The sequence below is a fragment of the Chiloscyllium punctatum genome, chromosome 25 (genome assembly GCF_047496795.1).
Source record: "Chiloscyllium punctatum isolate Juve2018m chromosome 25, sChiPun1.3, whole genome shotgun sequence".
Taxonomy (NCBI): domain Eukaryota; kingdom Metazoa; phylum Chordata; class Chondrichthyes; order Orectolobiformes; family Hemiscylliidae; genus Chiloscyllium; species Chiloscyllium punctatum.
Window position 1 is genome coordinate 50448846 of NC_092763.1, and position 19062 is coordinate 50467907.

A 19062-nucleotide genomic window follows, 5' to 3' on the forward strand; every position below is an offset into this window, starting at 1 on the left:
GCCAAATGCCTTCTTCAGCATCCTGTCTGCCTAAGACTTTCAAGGAATTATGAACTTGCACCCTTTTGTCTCTTTGTTTGGAAACACTCCCGAGGCCCTTCCATTAATAGTCTAAGTCTTGCCCTGGTTTGCCTGCCCAAAATGTTTAAGGTGAGAAGGGAAAGACTTAAAAAGAACCTGATGACTAACTTTTCAGGCAGAGGGTGGTGTGTGAATAGAATGAGCTGCTAGAGGATGTGGTAGAGGCGGGTACAATTACAATATCTAATATCTGGATGGGTATATGAGTAGAAAGGGTTGAGGAATGTGGGCCAAATGCTGGCAAATGGGACCACGTCAGAGTGGGATGTCTGACTGGTATGGAAGAATTGAACCAAAGAGTTTGTTTCCATGTTGTATAACTCTACTCTGATATTATTCAATGAGTTAGATTCTTAATTTTTCTCTTTCTATGCACAATATTCAATGTAGTCTGTAAAATGTTTGATTTGTTGTTCTTCCCATTTGAGGAAAGTGCAATGATCATAGCATGGTTACCTTTGTAAGATGTTCACCAGAATGCCCATCTAGCTAGACAGCTCCAGGCCTTTTGTAAAAAGTTCCTATTGATAACAACACATCTCAAAGACCTGTTCCCTTGTCACTACTATTTTCAGATTCCTTTGGTCGCTGTACTTGCAAATCTTTCCAGTAAACCATAAGAACATAAGATATTGGGGTAGGTGTAGGCCTTTCACTTTTTTTTGCCTATTTTTCAGGAAAGTCGATATCTTTGAATATTGAATTCCCAGTCTTGGTCAACTTGCAAACATGTCTCTGTAATAGCTATCATTCATTTATTTCTATTTGTGTCATCAACTTATCTGTCTTGTTACAAATGCTAAATACATTCAGATAAAGCACCTTAAGCTTTGACTTTTTCCATACTTACTTACTCTGGCTCTAATTTCTTGTGCACTCTTCAGTTTATATTTATTGCCTCCCTCTTTGATTATCATTTGCCTCTTCACTACTCTGGACAACTATTCTCTCCTTTCTTTTTTAAACTTCTCTTCAATGGAAACTCGCACCTCCCCACTAACTTACAGTCCTATCTAAAACCCCAGTTATATGATTACCAGGGCAACTTGGCCCAGCATGGTTCATATGTAGCCCATTGAAACAGAACAGTTCCCTCCTTCACTAGCACTGGTGTCAATGCCCCAGGAATCAAAACCCATTTCTCCTACACTAGACTTTGAGCTACACATTTACCTTTTCGAACTTATTCATTCCATTTCAATTTGCATGTGGCTCAGATAGTAATTCAGAGTTTATTTATTTTGTGGTTCTGTTTTTTAGTTTAGCATCAAGCTTCTCCCAGTCATTCCGTAGAAACATTTTTCTAGTCCTACATTTGTCATTGGTTCTTATGTGGACCAAGACAGCTGGATCCTCCTCTTGCCATTCTAAGTTCCTCTGTGGTTTCCCTCTGTTGCGTTGGTGTCGAATGCGTGGTGCCAGAAAAGCACAGCAGCTCAGGCAGCATCTGAGGAAGCAGGAGAGTCGGCGTTTCAAGCAAAAGCCCTTCATCAGAAGTGAGACTGTGAGCCAAGGGGGTGGCAAGATGAATGGGAGGAGTGTGGGGTTGGAGGCTAGGTAGCTGAGAGTGTGATAGGTAGATGGGGGTGTGGGTAAAGGTGATAGGTTGGGGGCAGGTTGCAGCAGATCATCCAAGGTCCCAAAGAAGCCTTCCACATTGATCAAAGTTTCACCTGCACTTCCACACATGTCACTTACTGTATCTGTTGCTCCCGATACAGTCTCCTCTACATTGGGAAGACAGGACGCATACTCACAGAGCACTTCAGAGAACATCTCCAGGGCACCCACACCAATCAACCCCACCGCCCTGTGACCGAACACTTCAATTCCACCTCCCACTCCGCCAAGGACATGCAAGTCCTGGGCCTCCTCCATCGCCACTCCATAACCATTGATGCCTAGAGGTAGAACACCTCATCTTCCACCTCAGGACCTTCCAACCCCATGGCATGAATGTGGATTTAACTAGTTTCCTAATTTCCCCTCCCCCCATCTTATCCCAGATCAAACCTTCCAACTCGGCACCACCCTCATGACCTGTCCTAACTGTCCATCTCCCTTCCTACCTCTCCGTTGCACCTGGTGTGGTCTCCTCTACATTGGGGAGACAGGATGCCTTCTTGCAGATCATTTCAGAAAACATCTCTGGGACACCTACACCCACCAACCCCACCGCCCCGTGGCAAAACACTTCAACTCGCCCTCACACTCCGTCAAGGTCATGCTGGTCCTGGGCCTTCTCCACCACCAAACTGTTACCACCCAAAGCCTGGAGGACGAATGTCTCATCTTCCGCTTTGGGACCCTGCAACCACATGGGAAAAATGTGGATTTCAACACCTTCCACATTTCCCCTACCCCTCAGATTATCCCAGTCCCGAGCCTCCAACTTGGCACCACCTCCCTCTGACCTATCACCTTCTCCCTCACCTTCATCCACCTATTGCTTTATCAGCTACCTCCCTCCGAACTCTGCCCCCTCCCATTCATCTCTCAGCCCCAGCCCACAAGCCTCATTCATGATGAAGGGCTTATGCCCGAAACATTGATTCCCCTGCTCCTTGGATGCTGTCTGACCTTCTGTGCTTTTCCAGCATCACACTCTCGACTCTGATCTCCAGTATCTGCAGTCCTCACTTTCGCCTTCTATTGCACTGGAATAGAAGTCTACCAGCTTCCGTATACTGTACCTGCAACACATCACCTGCTCGGCCATTTCTATTTGATTTATTTGGTTGTTAAATATATTTAAAGTCAATTTCTTCACCGTATTCTTCAGCTGTAGTAATGTGTCAAGTTTTTAACTGATTGATTAATCAGAAGAGAACATTGTTAAGAACATATCTTTACTTTTCTGCTATTTTGATTGCGGATTGAATTGGGGAAATGGCTGTTTTAAAAACTGAGGATGGTGGAAGGAATTGCTGTTCTACTTAAAAGCAAGTTACTGAAACTCATTGTAAGTTGTGGTACACTGCTGCTTTGTTCAAGCACTGGCGTACACTGTTTGTAGATGGACTGGCACCAGGGGTGTGAACAAAGTGGCAGTCATCTGGCAATAAGTGGCAAATTACTTGTGGAGATGTGACCAGCTATGGATGGCAACAAGTATCTAATTGTCTGCTGGGTTACTGAACAGCTTGTGGGTGTGAACGATAGAGGCCTTCAAATATCCAGGCTGAGAAGTGGTGTCTCCTTCTTTCTTACAAAACACCTAAAGCCTGAAGAAAACCAGTTTATTTTCCTGCACCGATTGTCAACTGTTTGTTTTACCTAGTGACTAAAGGATTTTGTAGTTAATGTGCCAGTTGCCTGTGCCTTCTGTGAAGAAATGAAAAGAATCTGAACAACAGAAAGTCTTGCCAAGCAAAAGGATCATCTCAGCGAATCCTGCAGTCTGAGCCCCAAACAATACTTTACCAATTTTCTTACCCTCTCCGACCATAACACTAATGCTTTTCTTGTCCGTTTGTGTCAGTCTGTATGAGCATAGCTCTTACTAGGAGTTAGAATTTTCATTAGTAAAATTACATGTCAGTAATGCACAGTTGCATATCTGTGGTTAGAATCTATTTAAGTACAAAAACCAAATCCACATTTTCTGTTATCCTGGGACTGAAAAAAATAAGTAGATTGGGGAATTTTGTGTACCTTGATAAAATTTTGAACTTTTGTGACACCTCTAGTGAGGTGTGCCGAGAGAGAGCCAAGAGTGTGGTGCTGGAAAAGCACATCAGGTCAAGCAGCATCCAAGGATCAGGAAAATTGATGTTTCAGGCAAAAGCCCTTCATCAGGAAGGACGTTTGTCCAAAAGGTCAATTTTCCTGCTCCTGGGATGCTGCCTGACCTGTTGTGCTTTTCCAGCACCACACTCTTGACTCTAATCTCCAACATTTTTAGTACTCACTTGCACTTAAGAGAAAGAGTCACCAATCACGTCCTTGTTTTCTTGTGATGTCATACTTTCAGTCTGACAAGTAGAATTAGGTTGAAGGGGTTTTCTGTGTCTGGTTTAAACACACCCCTCTCTCCTCCCCCCCTCAAACCACACTCCGATATTCTGTGTACTGGGCCTCCCTCTCTGAAATGGCCCTCCCTTCTGAAGTGGGCCTCCCTCTCTGTGTCCAGTTTAAAACCTCACACTCCACACTCTGTGTACTTGACCTTCCTCTCTGTTCTGGTTTAAAACACCCCCCCACATACACACACTTTCCACACTCTGTGTACTTCCCCTTCCTCTCTGTGTCGAGTTTAAACCTTGCCCCCACACTCCACACTCCATGTACGTGGCCTCCCTCACTGCCATCAGTCTGTACCTCCCACTGTAGCTGTGCCTCTCACATTGTCTGTATTCCATATATTGGGCCCCCTCTCTGCAGCTGCTTTCCATCTCCTGTCACTGTTGCTGTTCTTCCACAGATCCACTCTCTAAATACTTAATGATTGTTTCAATGTAGGGAATCATCCTCATCCAAATATAAAATCAATCATAGTTATGGGATTCATCAAGGCTGTTTGCTCTAAACCTATGTAACATATTGACCATAGCCTCTATAGTTTCACAGAGTGCAGTCTTGAGGAATGACTGCAAGGCAGGAGATGGTCAACCTTATCACACTTACTGTTCTCTGAATCTGTCTCTCCACATGTCACGATTTGAAGAGATGGAGAAGGAGGAAACAGAAGGACAATCAGGAGTATTAGAAACTGATTAGTAAATTTTACTCTTGGCTTTTAGTTGAAAGGAAGCCTTTTCCTTCAAGTATGACAAAACATTTATCACAATTGAGCTTAAAACAAAATATGTATCATTAATAGTTCAATGAACGTACTCTCATACCATTTGATTATAAAAACAGTTGTAGATTCTAATCATGTGATATTTGTATTCTCTGATAAAGTTTCTCACAATTAGAATTGGATTTGTTTCCAACTGTCAATTCAAGTTTAGTTCAAAATAATTCAAATCAGACATAGCTTGAAATTGGAATCAGAAAAATAATTGGATTTATGGTGTGATTGGGCGAGCAATTGGAACCACTTATATTCATCTACGTTCCCTCTGAGAGCAGGCAGCACCAGACAAATACATTAATTCTTAGAAATATCATATTTGTGTGTTAACCAAACTCAACCAGAATAACAAAAGGAATGTAAAAAACAGATGTATTCTAAAGTTCTGATCACTATTCGGCAAGTAAAGACAGGATACATCTCAGTTGTGAGGTGGATAATACAGTAACATGTTATTTGTATGCTATTTTCCAAGGTCAGTTCATTTCATAGTTTTATGTGCAGGTTTGAACAGGCACACTAATGATTTGCCTGTCACTTGTTAGGTTGTTGGTCCCCATACACTTGAATCTATGCCATGACACAAACTACAAAGTTTTATGTGTTTCCTGATCACTACAATAACTGGCTGGTTGAAAATATTCCAGCCTTCCTGATAGGCTCACATAAATATTTAAACGTGGAAACAGAACACTGACAATATTCACAGGATTGTACTCCTTACAGCACTAAATATTACTTATGGCTGCTGATTTTAGGCTGTATTAGTTGTACTCTGTTTCTGCTTAATTGGGTTCATTCCCTCACTATGGATGGCAGGATTTGCATATGACTCATCAACCCTATCGTAGTTTTACAAGATCTCCCACAGTGAAGATCTGTTGGTTGTTAGCCAATAGAATTGATGGTGGATCGTTGGCTCAAACAATTTTCTCCTCTTTCCATTTCTCTTATGGTCGCTCTTAGAGGCTGCTTTTGTTGATTGGGAGGTCTTGAAATGAATTTTGATAATAGACCATTAATATAGCTGTTGTCAGGCTTCAGCGTCCCTGATGCAGTGTTGATATAGCAAACCTTCATAGTGCTTTGAGATGACCTTCCAGATGTTTCCTTTGATCCTGTTTTGAATATGCTCCCTTGCGTAACTCAGAGTTAAGCGTTTGTTTGAGTAATATTGAGTCAGGCATTCTTACAACAAACTGCATCCACCCCAGCTGATGTGAGATTATTGTAACCTTGGCGTGTCTGCATCTTGGAAAACATTCATGTTTGCCCTTTTGCCCTACCAAGATGGATGGCATTGCTGATAATGTTCCAGTGTTGCTAAGCAAAAATGCTGTTCAGAAGTTTGGGAGAAATATTCACTAATAGATTTTGAATTTAGTGTGAAGCCTGATAACACCATTTTTGAAATCTCACAAATGTAATTTACCACAGGCTGAGTAACACATTGAATCTAATGGTATATCTCATATCAGTGTCAGCTTTTTATGATAGGTAGCTTCCAAGATAGGAAGGTGAAAGAGATTTTTCAACACCTCACTGCAAATCTCAAACGAAGACAATTCACCAAGGCTTCTTGGATGGCACCTTGCAACACACAACCACTTCCATCTAGAAGGAAACAGACAGCAGGTACATGAAAAGCCACCACCTGAAAGATCCCCTCCAAGCCACTCATCATCCTGACTTGGAAATATATCGCTATTCTTTCAGTGTGGCCGAGTGAAAAATCTGGAAATCTCTCCCTAACTGCACTATGGGTGTTCCCACAGCAGATGGACTTCAGTGGTTCGAGGAGGTGATTCATCACCACCTTCTCAAGGACAATTAGAGATGAGCAATAAATCTGAGTTTTGCTCATGATGCTAACTTTCCGTGAAAGAGTAAACAAAGATCATTCCTAGTAAACTAATTTTTAGTCTTTTGGTCACATTGGCTGCACTAATAGTGCAATTCTTAGCAAGAGAATGTTTTTACTTCCAACCAGAAATTTCGAACTGGAAATTTAAAATAAAGCTCAGCTGATATATTCATCTAGTGGGTGCTAACCAAACAATAGTTAAAAAAGATTAGACATTGGAAAGTATTTTGGAGCCCAGAAATAGGGTTAAAATGACATAACGTGATGTTTGGAACAAATGTTTGAAAACATTTGGTATTTTAATAAAGGTGCTGAGGATTTAAAGTAAATGTGTTCATGTCTCAAATGATAAGGGAACAGAGGAATCTCATGTAAATGTATTCATTAATTTGTTAAGAATACCACACAATGTAAATTTGAATCAAAAAACACCTTGACGATTTCAAAGTTTATTTTGCAATGCTTCACAGGACCTGATCAAATTAATTTTGAAATACTTTAATATTGTATACTCCAAATATACAGGTGCCCCCATTTGTACATGCATTGTGCGAATGTTTGGTAGACATGTATTATACTGTATTATAGAAGGAATCTAAAACTACATAGGATTTGGAACAGATGTTGTTACACCTGGTTTTGGATGGTTAGTACAAAGATTGATTCAGTACATTTAAGTGCTGTTGCTAAACAAGAAAACTGTCTTGCCTATTACATTTAAATTCATCTCTGAATTAGCTTGCTTATATGAATATTCACACAGCTGAATGAAAAAGTCAGCAGAAGATTCAAAAATCTGAAAACTTATACCAACAGATTTAAGAACAGTTTCTTCCCCGCTGCTACCAGACTTTTGAATGGATCTCTCAAATATTAAAGCTGGTCTTTCTCTGCACCTTCACTGTAGCTGTAACACTATATTCCGCATTCTATTACCCTGATATACTTTGTAAGTTATGATTTGCCTGGATAGCACACAAAACAATACTTTTCACTGTATCTTGGTTCGTGTGACAATAATAAATTAAACCAAATCAAAATCAAAAAATGAATTTCAATTTATGGAGCACTTTATTGAGTCCTCAGACTATTAAAGATGCTTTGAACCAAGAGATTAATTTTAGAGTCCAGTCACAGTTAACAACAGCAATCAAATTATGTATAAACACTATCTCATTGGCAACATTAATGCATCATTCCCTATTGTCAGCTTGGATTATATGTTCAAGTCAATAGTAGGCAAAGAATCTGCCAACTAAGAGAATCTGACAGTTAAAGAGGAAAACATTTTCTTTTGTTTCATTGTCAGCACATTATTTCATAATTGATCCATTTTTAACTTCTCAGTATTGATTCCTGAATCCTAGCACATTTTTCAACTTTCATTATTTTTCCATCAAATGAAATATAAAGTTACTCAAAGGCACAAGGCGCTAAGCAAACACAAATGATGAAGGCCAACTGCCTAATGCAGAAAGGGCCTACAATTCCACTATTAAGGCAATCCCTGACTCACCTGACATTTTCCAAATGTTTAGTGAACATTTCATCATCCACCACCTCATCATGGAGTATTCTATTGGTAGTCTGTCCAGCTGATAATTTTATTACTAAACCATGGATGTTTATCACCAAGTCAGTTATTGGGAGTTGGGAAAATGTTTGACTTTATGTACTCAGCTTAGGAAAAGGTATCCACAAAGACACGATCTCCATTGCCAGGAAATGAGTATAATTGTGCCAGCTGACTCAGGAAAGAGTGGGCGAAGCTGCTGGTCTCTACAGTGGTCTGTTTAAAAGGCCTTCTTTGGTGATTTCTTTCTCAGTTATAATGAAAAACAGTAAGGCCTTCTAGCCCTCATAACTCTCTGCGATCAACCCCTCATATACTCTACATGTCATCTCATGCAACCTATTAGTATGTACAGTTAAAGCACATGGGATTGGGAGTAGTGCTCTGACATGAATAAAGAACTGGTTGGCAATCAGGAAACAGACTAGGAATAAATGTTTCTTTTTCCAAATGGTGGGCTTGTACCCCCAGATATCCGCAATAAAGGAACTAAATGTAATATCTCCAGGTTTGCAGATGATACAAAAATTCCTGAGCTCCAAGTTATGCAATACCTCATTGATAGCTCTGGCTCTCTGATCGCTACTGTTCATTGCACAATGCTTACTTACTTTAATCCATTTTAAGGGCTTGCTGTTCCTATTATTGACACTTTAAAGAGTTGAAATGATTGACACTTTTATTGCTGTGAAGGAAAAGGACTTTTTAAAAAAACATTGAAGGAAGAATTAAATGAATGCCTTTTAAAATGTTTTTAACATATCCTAATGTCACTTTATGTTTCATTGGTTCCATCTGGAAATGTCATTGCCTAGTATCAAGAGTATGAGGTGCCATAGAAGTGGGTGGGGGCATAGCTGAAATCGGGGACAAGAGCAGTGAAATAACCTCAAATAACCATTAATATTACTCTCAGTAAAACTTAATAAAGTTTATTCCAATTATCTTCAATTGATAGTTGGTGTCCTATTTCTATCACAAACCAAATTTGCAAATTAAAGTGGTCTGAAGCTGGCGGGTAGGCAAACTCCTACTGGAAAGCCACTTTTAGAATGATATCAGCTCACATAATTTCAAGGGACTACCATAGCTTTTCTCTCCAATTATGCCAGGAAAGTCTCTCTCCAAATATTACTTGCTTAAATAAAGTTTTATAGCCCTTTTTGAGCTGAGCAGTTATTTGAACTAACTCATGGTTAATTTTGTGAAGATACTTTTTGCAGTTCTTTCGAAATCAGCACTTGCCAGTTTTAAAAAATATAATCAGGTCAAATAGTCACCATAGATGTGGAGAAAATGAAAACTATTGTTATGTAAAGTATCATTTATATCATGCTTTAATATAGTTATGAACTTTGTTACATTTTTACTTAATAAAAAAACAAGCCATCGTAATAAAAAATGTAAAGCAGGTGTTTTCTCAATGCTATAATTAAAACATTCTTCTTAGAATAGCTTGCTCAAAATTACACATGTGACCAATGCCTACTAAAAATTAATCCTTATTTCCCACTCCTTTCTTGCGTCTTCTGCAGCTGCACTCTGTGCATTTCATTATGCTAAAGAAATTATACAAGTTTGTGTTGTTGAATGTGTTGAATCTGGAATTTTGTGGTCTCTTTCAGGTGGCCATTCTGGTACAATTCATGATTGAAAACTCTTACCGAATCTTTGGGAGTGGTCTGAATTCACTATTTGGAGAATCAGGAGATGTCCAGCGAGGAAATTCTGAGGACTCACTGGGTTTGTGGTGTCTTGCTTATTAGTTTTTTTTAAGTTACTTATTAACTGGTTCTAAAGGGTCAACAGGTTTCTGTTGATTGGGTTTATTACCTGTAAAATGCTAGTACAAAAACCTCAGCACAAAGTTTGTTAACTGATTTAGAATAAAAGTAGTCACAAGTCTCAGTGTCAGGAGGCAGTTTAAAATTGGAATGCTCATGGATAATAAACTTGCCCTACCACCCCATCTCCATTCTTATCTATCATTTACACAATGTGAAATAATGGGGCAAAGATTGACAAGCATTGTGCAACATTTCTGGGTGCAAACCAGAAAGCATAGGTTGATCAGGGCAAAGAATTAATTTCTATCACCCGAAGGTTTTTTTGCTTTGGATGTATGTTCATTGTATGGGGCTGATTGTTAACCTCAAGCAAGTCCACATTTTTTTTAATCTCAGTGTCTTTCCAGTAAGTGTCAGATTTAAGTTCAGTAGCACAAACCTAATTCCTGAGTCAAGAAGTCAACAGTTCAAGCAATTTAAACACATGATTCAGGCTGACAATTTAATAAATACTGAGAAAGTTATGCACTGTCTAAAGTTCCATCTTTCAAGTAAAATGCTAAACTGAGGCTCCATCTGCCCTCCCAAATGTATGTGAAATATCTCTTGGCACTAATTGCAGAAGTCCTGATTCTTAATTATCTTTGAACCAACATAATTGAAACAGATGATCTTGTTTCATTGCTGTTTGTGGGTTTCTCCTACATTGTACTTGAAAAGGTACATTGTTGTTAGAAAGTGCTTTGGTATACCCTGAGATAATGAGAAACATTAGATAAACCTTTTCTTTTCCATGTAATTTGTATTGTTGCGGAATTGAACATTTCTTTTCCCTTGAATATACTTTAAATTTCTTGGCTGTGAAATTGGACTTTGTCATGCTGCTGTTGCTAGAGTTTCATAAGCCCTAACTCAGCAGGTAGTGCAATAGGTATCTTAATCTGCAAAGGGAGATAGTGTGGGCAAGACATGTGTGTACTGCTGGGATCAGGCATGATCAGATCATAGGATCAACCAACTGGCACAGTTGATTTGGCGCATACTTTTGACCATGAGACCTTTGGTCTCCTTGTGCCTGTGCCTCAAAAGCTAATCTCTGCTGATGAATTTATGTAAATATATAATTCTTGTTAGGCCAATGGTCAAACAAGTAAATACATTGTTTGGTGCCAAATTAAACCATAGTGTCCAAAATTCTAATCCATGATTAGTTGTTCTCGGTTAAGGTAACAATAAAGAACCAAACTACGTCTGTAATATGAAATAAATGAAACCAACCAGAGTTTCCACTCTAAATGCCTGTATTTTATTCAAACAGCAAAGATGTCAGACGGGGAACAGTTTTTATTTGATCTCTGTTAATAAATAGTTTATCATACTTCATTGACTTAAATGATGATATGACTGAGTATTTCTGAAACAGTTTTACAGCAAGAGTGAACAGCATAACAGCATGAGAAAATCATGTTGAAATGTTGCAACATTCTGATCTTTCCTTTAATATTATTTCTGCAGATATTGGCTTGTTGCAGCCACAGTATTCATCTGACGATATGGATTCAGAATTATCTGATCAAAAAAGGCAAGAAGTTCAAAACGACCAGTCAAGTGATTCCATCTTCAGCACCTTGAATGAGTCTGGACTGCACACAGCTGAAGGACCCAAAGACATCTGGAACCAGCAGAGCTTATTCAGTGAAGAAGTTCCATGTAAGAAAATCTTAGAGAAGAGTGACAGTGGAGACCTTTGTGAGCAGTTGGAAAATGAATCTTTGTATTCGTGCTCCTCTGTCTCTTCACTTGTAGCTATCCAGAGCATTCACTCAGCACGAGACCGTTGCTCATCTGAGCCCAGTGTCTGCTTGTCACACCATCTTGCCTTGTCTCATGAGCCGGTCGCCCGCCAGTCAAGCTGTGATGCTGCCATGTCTCATGGCCATATTGATTATCTACAACAGCTGAAAAGGCTTCAGCTTGAAAGTCAGAGGTTATTGGATGATGGGAAAGGTCCTGGTTCTAATAAAATGAGATATAACTTTTGGAGGTCCCCTCAAATTAATTCCAGGCTGAAACAGCCTAATTCACATCGAATGAATCTGTCAACAAGATCAAGCCTGTCAAGCCTGTCTTCTCCCACCACATCACCCTCCGAGTCTTCATTAAGTTCAATAGATAGTGCCTTCTCTTATTCTGACTCATCAGTATTTGGTCGCAATGATACTTCGCACTTTGGAACTTCTATAAAAAGCCAGATACTCTCACCTTGTACTTCCAATAGGCTTACTGGCACATTATTTGGGACATCGCCATCTTCAGTGGTTCGCTGTCTCGATAATTTGGATTGGTACAGTGAGGAAACAGAAAATAAAGGAGACTTAGATGGTGAGAGTGACGGAGAGGATTTAGCTCAAATGTCAATGGAGCGCATGTCTCATGTGAAAAGCCAAAGAGCTAATGTTTCCGAAAAGGGTATTGATTGTTTTACAAACGTAGCATATATTGGATATGATGAACGTGGGGAAAATTCTTTCCAAAATGATGCAAAGGAGTTAAACAGAGAAACTAATAAAGAAAGAAGGAATAGGTCAATAGTTCCCAATGCAACACAATGTGTTTCATTACCTGTGGAGCCCAGTGTGGAGCCTTCTCATAGTGAGAATGTTAAACGCACTAAAATAACATTCTACATGGCACCAGGAAAGGTGTTCAGTATACAAAATATGGATGATCAAGCGAGACAGAACCTTGAAGTTGACAATGCTACACAAGACAACAATAGCGTCTACAGTGTATCACCACCCAGCAAAGGAAGTACTAAACAATCAGGTCAGACTTTAAAGGTCCACATCCCTCAAACTGTGTTTTATGGTCAGGACTCACCCTTGGTTCTCCAATCTGTTGCACGGAGGCAGACATATGATGGATCCAAGGCATCGCAGAAAAAGGTTACACCTGGGGACAGTTTAAAAAGAACACCTTCCATGGACTCTCCTTCACAGAGTGACACACAATTATTAGATGGCTCAGCTCAGCCCATATATTCTCAGCAATGTAGCAATAACACGAGTAATAAAAGACACGCTATTCGATTTATATTACCTCCCTCACTTAAAACTACTGTTAAGGACTACTTCCTTTACAATGAGGCCAAGCACTGCTTCAGAGACACTAAGACAGTGGGGAGTGAACTAATTAGAAGAAGACAAGAATGGCAAAGTAGACGGTGCACTGATTCACAATTGGAAGACTTTGAAAATATTATTTTCACAGATGAATCTTATGTCTGATATAGTAACCTTCTAACAATTATTTTTATCAAATTATTTTTTTTAAACCAGGGCAGCACTCTACAAGTTGCTACTGATTAAAATTAGTTCCTTTATGAAAGGCTATATGGTTTTTGACATTTATGCTGAACACCACCACTATTACCATTGCCTCAAAGTTTCTGTTTAAGAAACTAGCAAACACCTTTAGAATAATAGATCAATAATGACACTGAAGGTCACCATGTAACCCATAAAATTGGTTCAGCTCAATGCAAGAGCAATTCTTATTAGCCAGTCCCATTCTTCTAGCCTTTTCCAGTTTCCCTGTAAATGTTTCCCTTCAGGTACTTCTCCAATTCCCCTTCAAAAACCAATATTGAACCCGTCTCCAGCACTCTTTCAAATAATGCAGTCTGGATCAAATCAATCCTGAAAGAGGATTTTCCTCATGTCATCTTTTGTGCTTTGGTCAATTTCTGTCTGTGGTAGACAAGCAGGAGGCTGGAAGAACACAGCAAGCCAGGCAGCATCAGGAGGTGGAGAAGTCAACGTTTTGGGTGTAACCTTTCTTCAGGACTAGGGGTGGTGGTAAGGGGAGTTACAGATAAAGGTGTGGGGGTGAGTGAGGGTTTTGGATGGAGAGAGGGGTGGAGTGATGAGGTCATGTGGCAGTAGTAACAAGTTGGTTTCATGGTGTGATCAAAGAGCTGGAGGGCTGAAGAGGTCACAGCAGTATGACAGTGAGAAAGGGAATCACTGAGTGCACGTCTGAGGGAGGCAAAGAGTTTCTTCAAAGTGGGCATCCTTTGAAGAGACTTCACAGTGGTACAAACTTAGTTAGAGACAAAAAAAACTGCAGATGCTGGAATCCAAAGTAGAAAGCTAGAAGAACAAGGAAGGTAGGCAGCATCAGGAGGTGGAGAAGTCAACATTTCAGATGTAAACATTCTTCAGGACTGGGCTGAGGTAAGGAGAGTTGCAGATAAAGGTGGGGGTGGGGGGTGAAGTGAACACAGGGATACGTATGCACAAATTGTTGATGACAGTTTTGGTTGCAAATGTGCTTATAAGAACATATAAACTGCTGAACTTTATAAATAGAGGACTAGAGCATAAAATTATACAGGTTATGGTGAACACTTTTAAAACACGTGTTCATCACTGGGTACCATATTTTTTGAGCAATATGAAGGTTTTTAAAAAGGTACTGAAAAGATTTGTGAAAATGGTGCTACGAATTAGAGATTTTAAATATGTGGATCGATTGGAGTAGATTTTTAGATTTCCTACAGTATGGAAACAGGTGCTTCGGCCCAACAAGTCCACACCGACCCTCTAAAGAACAACCCCTCTGACTAATGCACCTAATACTATGGACAATTGAGAAAGGCCAATCAACCTGATCTGCACATCTCTGTATTGTGGGAGGAAACCAAAGCACCCAGAGGAAATCCATGCAAACACAGGGAGAATGTGCAAACTCCACACAGGCAGTCACCCATGGCTGGAATCAAACCCAGTTCCCCCTGGTGCTGTGAGGCTGCAGTGCTAACCACTGAGCCACCGTGCTGCTCCATAGCTGAGTTGTCTCCACTTCCTGTCTGTGTCTGTGTTCTCTACCTTGCAACCCTTTCCCCATTAGGGGAACAGTTTCCCCTTATCTTCTTTGTCTGGACCCTTCTGATATTCAATACCTCTATCAAACTGCCTCTCCGTTCAAAGGAGAATAAACCCAGCTACTCCAATCTATCCACATACTTAAAATCTCTAATTCTTGCAAACCATTTTCGTTAATCTTTTCAGTTTCTTCTTTAAGTCCTTCATATTGTTCCTAAAATGTGGTGACCAGTGATGAAAAAGTGTTTTAAAAGTATTCACCAAAACTTGTATGATTTTATGCTCTATGCCTCTATTTATAAAGTCCAGCATTTCATATGTTCTTATCAGTATGTTTGCAACCTGAACTGTCATCTATAATTTGTGCATATATATTCCCAGGTCTTTTTGTCCGTGTGTTCACTTTAGAGTTATGTGTTTAGTCTATATTGTTTCTCCTAAATCTGCCTCACAGCGCCAGAGACCTGGGTTCAATTCCCGCCTCAGGTGACTGACTGTGTGGAGTTTGCACATTCTCCCCATGTCTGCGTGGGTTTCCTCCGGGTGCTCCGGTTTCCTCCCACAGTCCAAAGATGTGCAGGTTAGGTGAATTGGCTATGCTAAATTGCCCGTAGTGTTAGGTAAGGGGTAGATGTAGGGGTATGGGTGGGTTGCGCTTCGGCGGGGCGGTGTGGACTTGTTGGGCCGAAGGGCCTGTTTCCACACTGTAAGTAATCTAATCTAATCTAATCTAATCTAATCTAAATCCTCCATTCAAAATGTATCACTTCACATGCAGTTTATTTCTTCTGAGAAATATCCACTCATTCCACTAGCACGCATCCTCTTGAAATCTATCACAATTCTCCTTGTACTTCACAATATTTCTAAGTTTTACTTCATTTGCAAGATTGTAAATTGTGCCCTGCCTACCCAAGTTTGAAATTATAAGATAAATTAAGAAAAACATTGATCCTTTAACAATCCCTCGATTTTCCGTTTGGAAAGACAACCATTCAACATGACTGTTGGCTTCCTGTTGCTCAGGCAATATTGCATTTATGCTGCCAGTATCCCTTTTGTTCCACGGGCTACAATATTGCTGGCAAGCTTATAATGTAGCACTTTAGCAATACCTTTAGGAAATCCCCAAATACCACATCAACCACATTACCCTCACCAATCCTTTCTGCCGCCTAATCTAGAAACTCAATCAAGTTGACCAATGACTGTTAACTTTAACTTTGTCCGAATTTATTGTTTCCAGAAGCTTTTCCAACACTGAGATTTAACTGACTGGCCTGTGGTTGCTACATTTATCCTTACATCCTTTTCTGAACAATGGCTCGGTTGGTTAGGTAGTAAGAGTGTGGAGAGGAATAATGCTAAAATGTGGGTTTAGTCTTTATACTGTTGGGTAGTTCATGCCTTGATGTGGATTGATGTTCCCCAGGCTATGTGACCACTGTATTTCTAACATTGATGGATGTCTATGATTCCTAAGTGGACTTTGGCTAATTACCAAAGTTCTCATTTATAATGAAGCCATGTCATCTACTTACATTTGTAGATCCATTTTTTCCACTGTTATTTTCCCTCTTCTTACTATATGCCCTTATATTATTTCTATTTCTCTCATATCTTTCTTTCATATGATGTGCCTGTCTTTTCTTACACCCTTTTAGGTTTTCTCCAACACACCTCCTCTGAACTTTTTATAGTCAGCTTGGTTTTCATTTGAATTATTGTTGGCACCCATTTTCTGCTTTGTCCTACATACATTTCATATGTTTGTCCTCTCCAGGTCTTCACTCCATTGACAACTAGCTTTGGGGGCCAAATGCAGTTCCAAAAATGGCCACTACTCTTGGTGACACTGCTGGAACCAGAGAGCTGGCAGCTCCTAAAAGCAGGGCTTCCTCTGCAAATACGGGGAGAAAGTCTGAGTCAAATCAGTCAATAGCCGACAAGCTGCAAAATGGCTGCAGAATAAATCAGCTAAATTGAACAAGGCTCACACCCAATTGTTTTGTGAGAGACTGAACATCCCAATTCCAGCACTGAAATCAGCTGATAGGTATTCTTGGTTTTGGGGACTCCTAAAATTGGCAATAAAATTTGCATGTGTGGCAAATACATGACTGATCAAATGAAATGATTTTTCAATGGTTCAGTGTTCAAGAACATTCTATTTCACCTTGTCAGTCTGGGTACAGTATTGATGGTGGGGGGGTGGTAGCACAGATGGAGAGGTTGCCAATTTAATAGCTGTAGCTCTATTTAGGATGTTGTGATTGGAGTTAGATAGGGAGAAGCCAACATTCCTACTCCTGCTTTGAGTCCAATGATTCCTGTTATAAAGTGTGTGTAATGACCCCTGTTACAAAGCATGTGCATGAATATCCGGTGAGAGCTAAACTGAGCTTTATTTCAAAGCCATCCATGAAATATGTATAACTTGTTAAGACTTCTTATCTGAGTTCATGAAAATTAATGACGACTTGAGTTGCTGGAGGACTGTTGACACTTGTGTAATTGTATGCTAGTCGTGGAGCAAGGGATAATCATAAAATAAGAATTGCAAAAAAGAGCTTATATTTCCTTAACATCTACCACTGGGCAAAACATTTGTTTGCTCAGTTGTCTGTTCCTTTCCCTGATTCTTTTTATGATTTCTGCAGTTTCAAGCCTGCTGCTATGGTACATTCCATTTATCATGCATTTGGACTTTTTTTACAATGGTACACATTTCTCAATGTTATAGAAGATGTTTATAATTTTCAATTTAAAAGAATGCTGTGTCCTTGTTCCTGCATAAACAACATTGATTGTATAATGTACAGTGTTGAACCAAATGTTAAGCTGTTGCATTCATTTTAATCTGAGTTATAACTACATTGAACATTACTTACTAGGAAGAATGCTGTGGAGCACCATATTTATTACAACTAATGAACACTGAAGATTTTTAACTGTACGAAGCTTCATTAAAAATGAGTTAAAACAGTGTGTTGTGAGCCATTGGGATCTAAAGGTCCCAAATCCAGGTCAGCAGTACAGTACTGAATTAGTTAGTCTTATACAGGGTAGGTCAGAGAAGGAAAGAATTATCCTGATTTGCATGGCCATTTGCTGTCCCTGATTGTCTAGAAGTTGGTTGAAAAAGGATTGAGCTTGAATATATTGCCCAGTACAGTTTAAGGGCTAAAAAGAGTTAATTGTTGAACTTAGATGAAGAATAGTCACACATATGTGGTAACAAGGTATCACAAGTGGCCATGCAACCTAATGCCTTCCCCCCTCCAAAGAATTGGTAAAGTTAAAACTTTAGAACTGAGTCTATTACAATAATGTATTCAAACTGTGTAATGCTGGATATTACTAAATAAGACAAACAAATACTACCTTCACATCTTTTTTTATATTAACCTTCAGTCATAAAACTGTGGTCCTAGAAAATCTTGCTGGGGAATATGTTGAATAATTTGAACAAACATCTCCGAGGTCTGCAACATGCATGTGTCCCGCATATGTCTCACATCTGCCCTCAGGAAATGCATGCAATTTTTATCATAATGTAAACTAGAGTAAAAAGCCAATGGTCATGGTGCACACAACATCTAAATGAAAACAAGCTTTAACAACAATGAAAAGGGCAAAGTATCAGGAAGTAGTAATTAGGTAATCAATATTTGATTTTCAAAGCCTGTAAGTTAAAGACGGAAAGAAAAAAGCAGGGAGATAAGGAATTATGCAACTCTGAGATTCCAGGAAATATTTGGGAGAGTTTCCTGGACAATCTGGGTGCAGTGTTTATCAGGAAATAGGGCAAGTTTGACCTTCCTTGGAGAGGAACTTAGTCCTTTTACTTTCGTGATGGGAACAAAATTTGGCACTTACATTTACATGTGTACCTTAATGTCCCAGTTTTGTTAATATTTGCTGTACCCAGGTATCCCAGAGCAGACTCACTTTACAGCAAGCTTCAATACACGTCGCCAGACTGAGCAAAGTATTAGGAAAGCTTTTTCAGTTATTTTCCATCACAACAAAAATAAATCAGATTCACTTAAATTTTAAGAGCCAGCCACGCC

General features: G+C 39.6%; 1 protein-coding gene across 3 annotated transcripts in view; it reads left to right on the forward strand.

The window, feature by feature from the left end:
- arhgap20b (Rho GTPase activating protein 20b) overlaps positions 1 to 18692 on the forward strand; it is a 109090-nt gene extending 90398 nt beyond the window's left edge. For all 3 annotated transcript variants that reach the window (XM_072595260.1, XM_072595259.1, XM_072595261.1), the window contains exons 14-15: positions 9942 to 10059; positions 11619 to 18692. In XM_072595260.1, the coding sequence (XP_072451361.1) occupies positions 9942 to 10059; positions 11619 to 13390 (1890 nt within the window). In that variant the 3' untranslated portion in view covers positions 13391 to 18692. The remainder of the gene's footprint in view (positions 1 to 9941; positions 10060 to 11618) is intronic.
- The last annotated feature ends 370 nt before the right edge of the window (positions 18693 to 19062 follow it).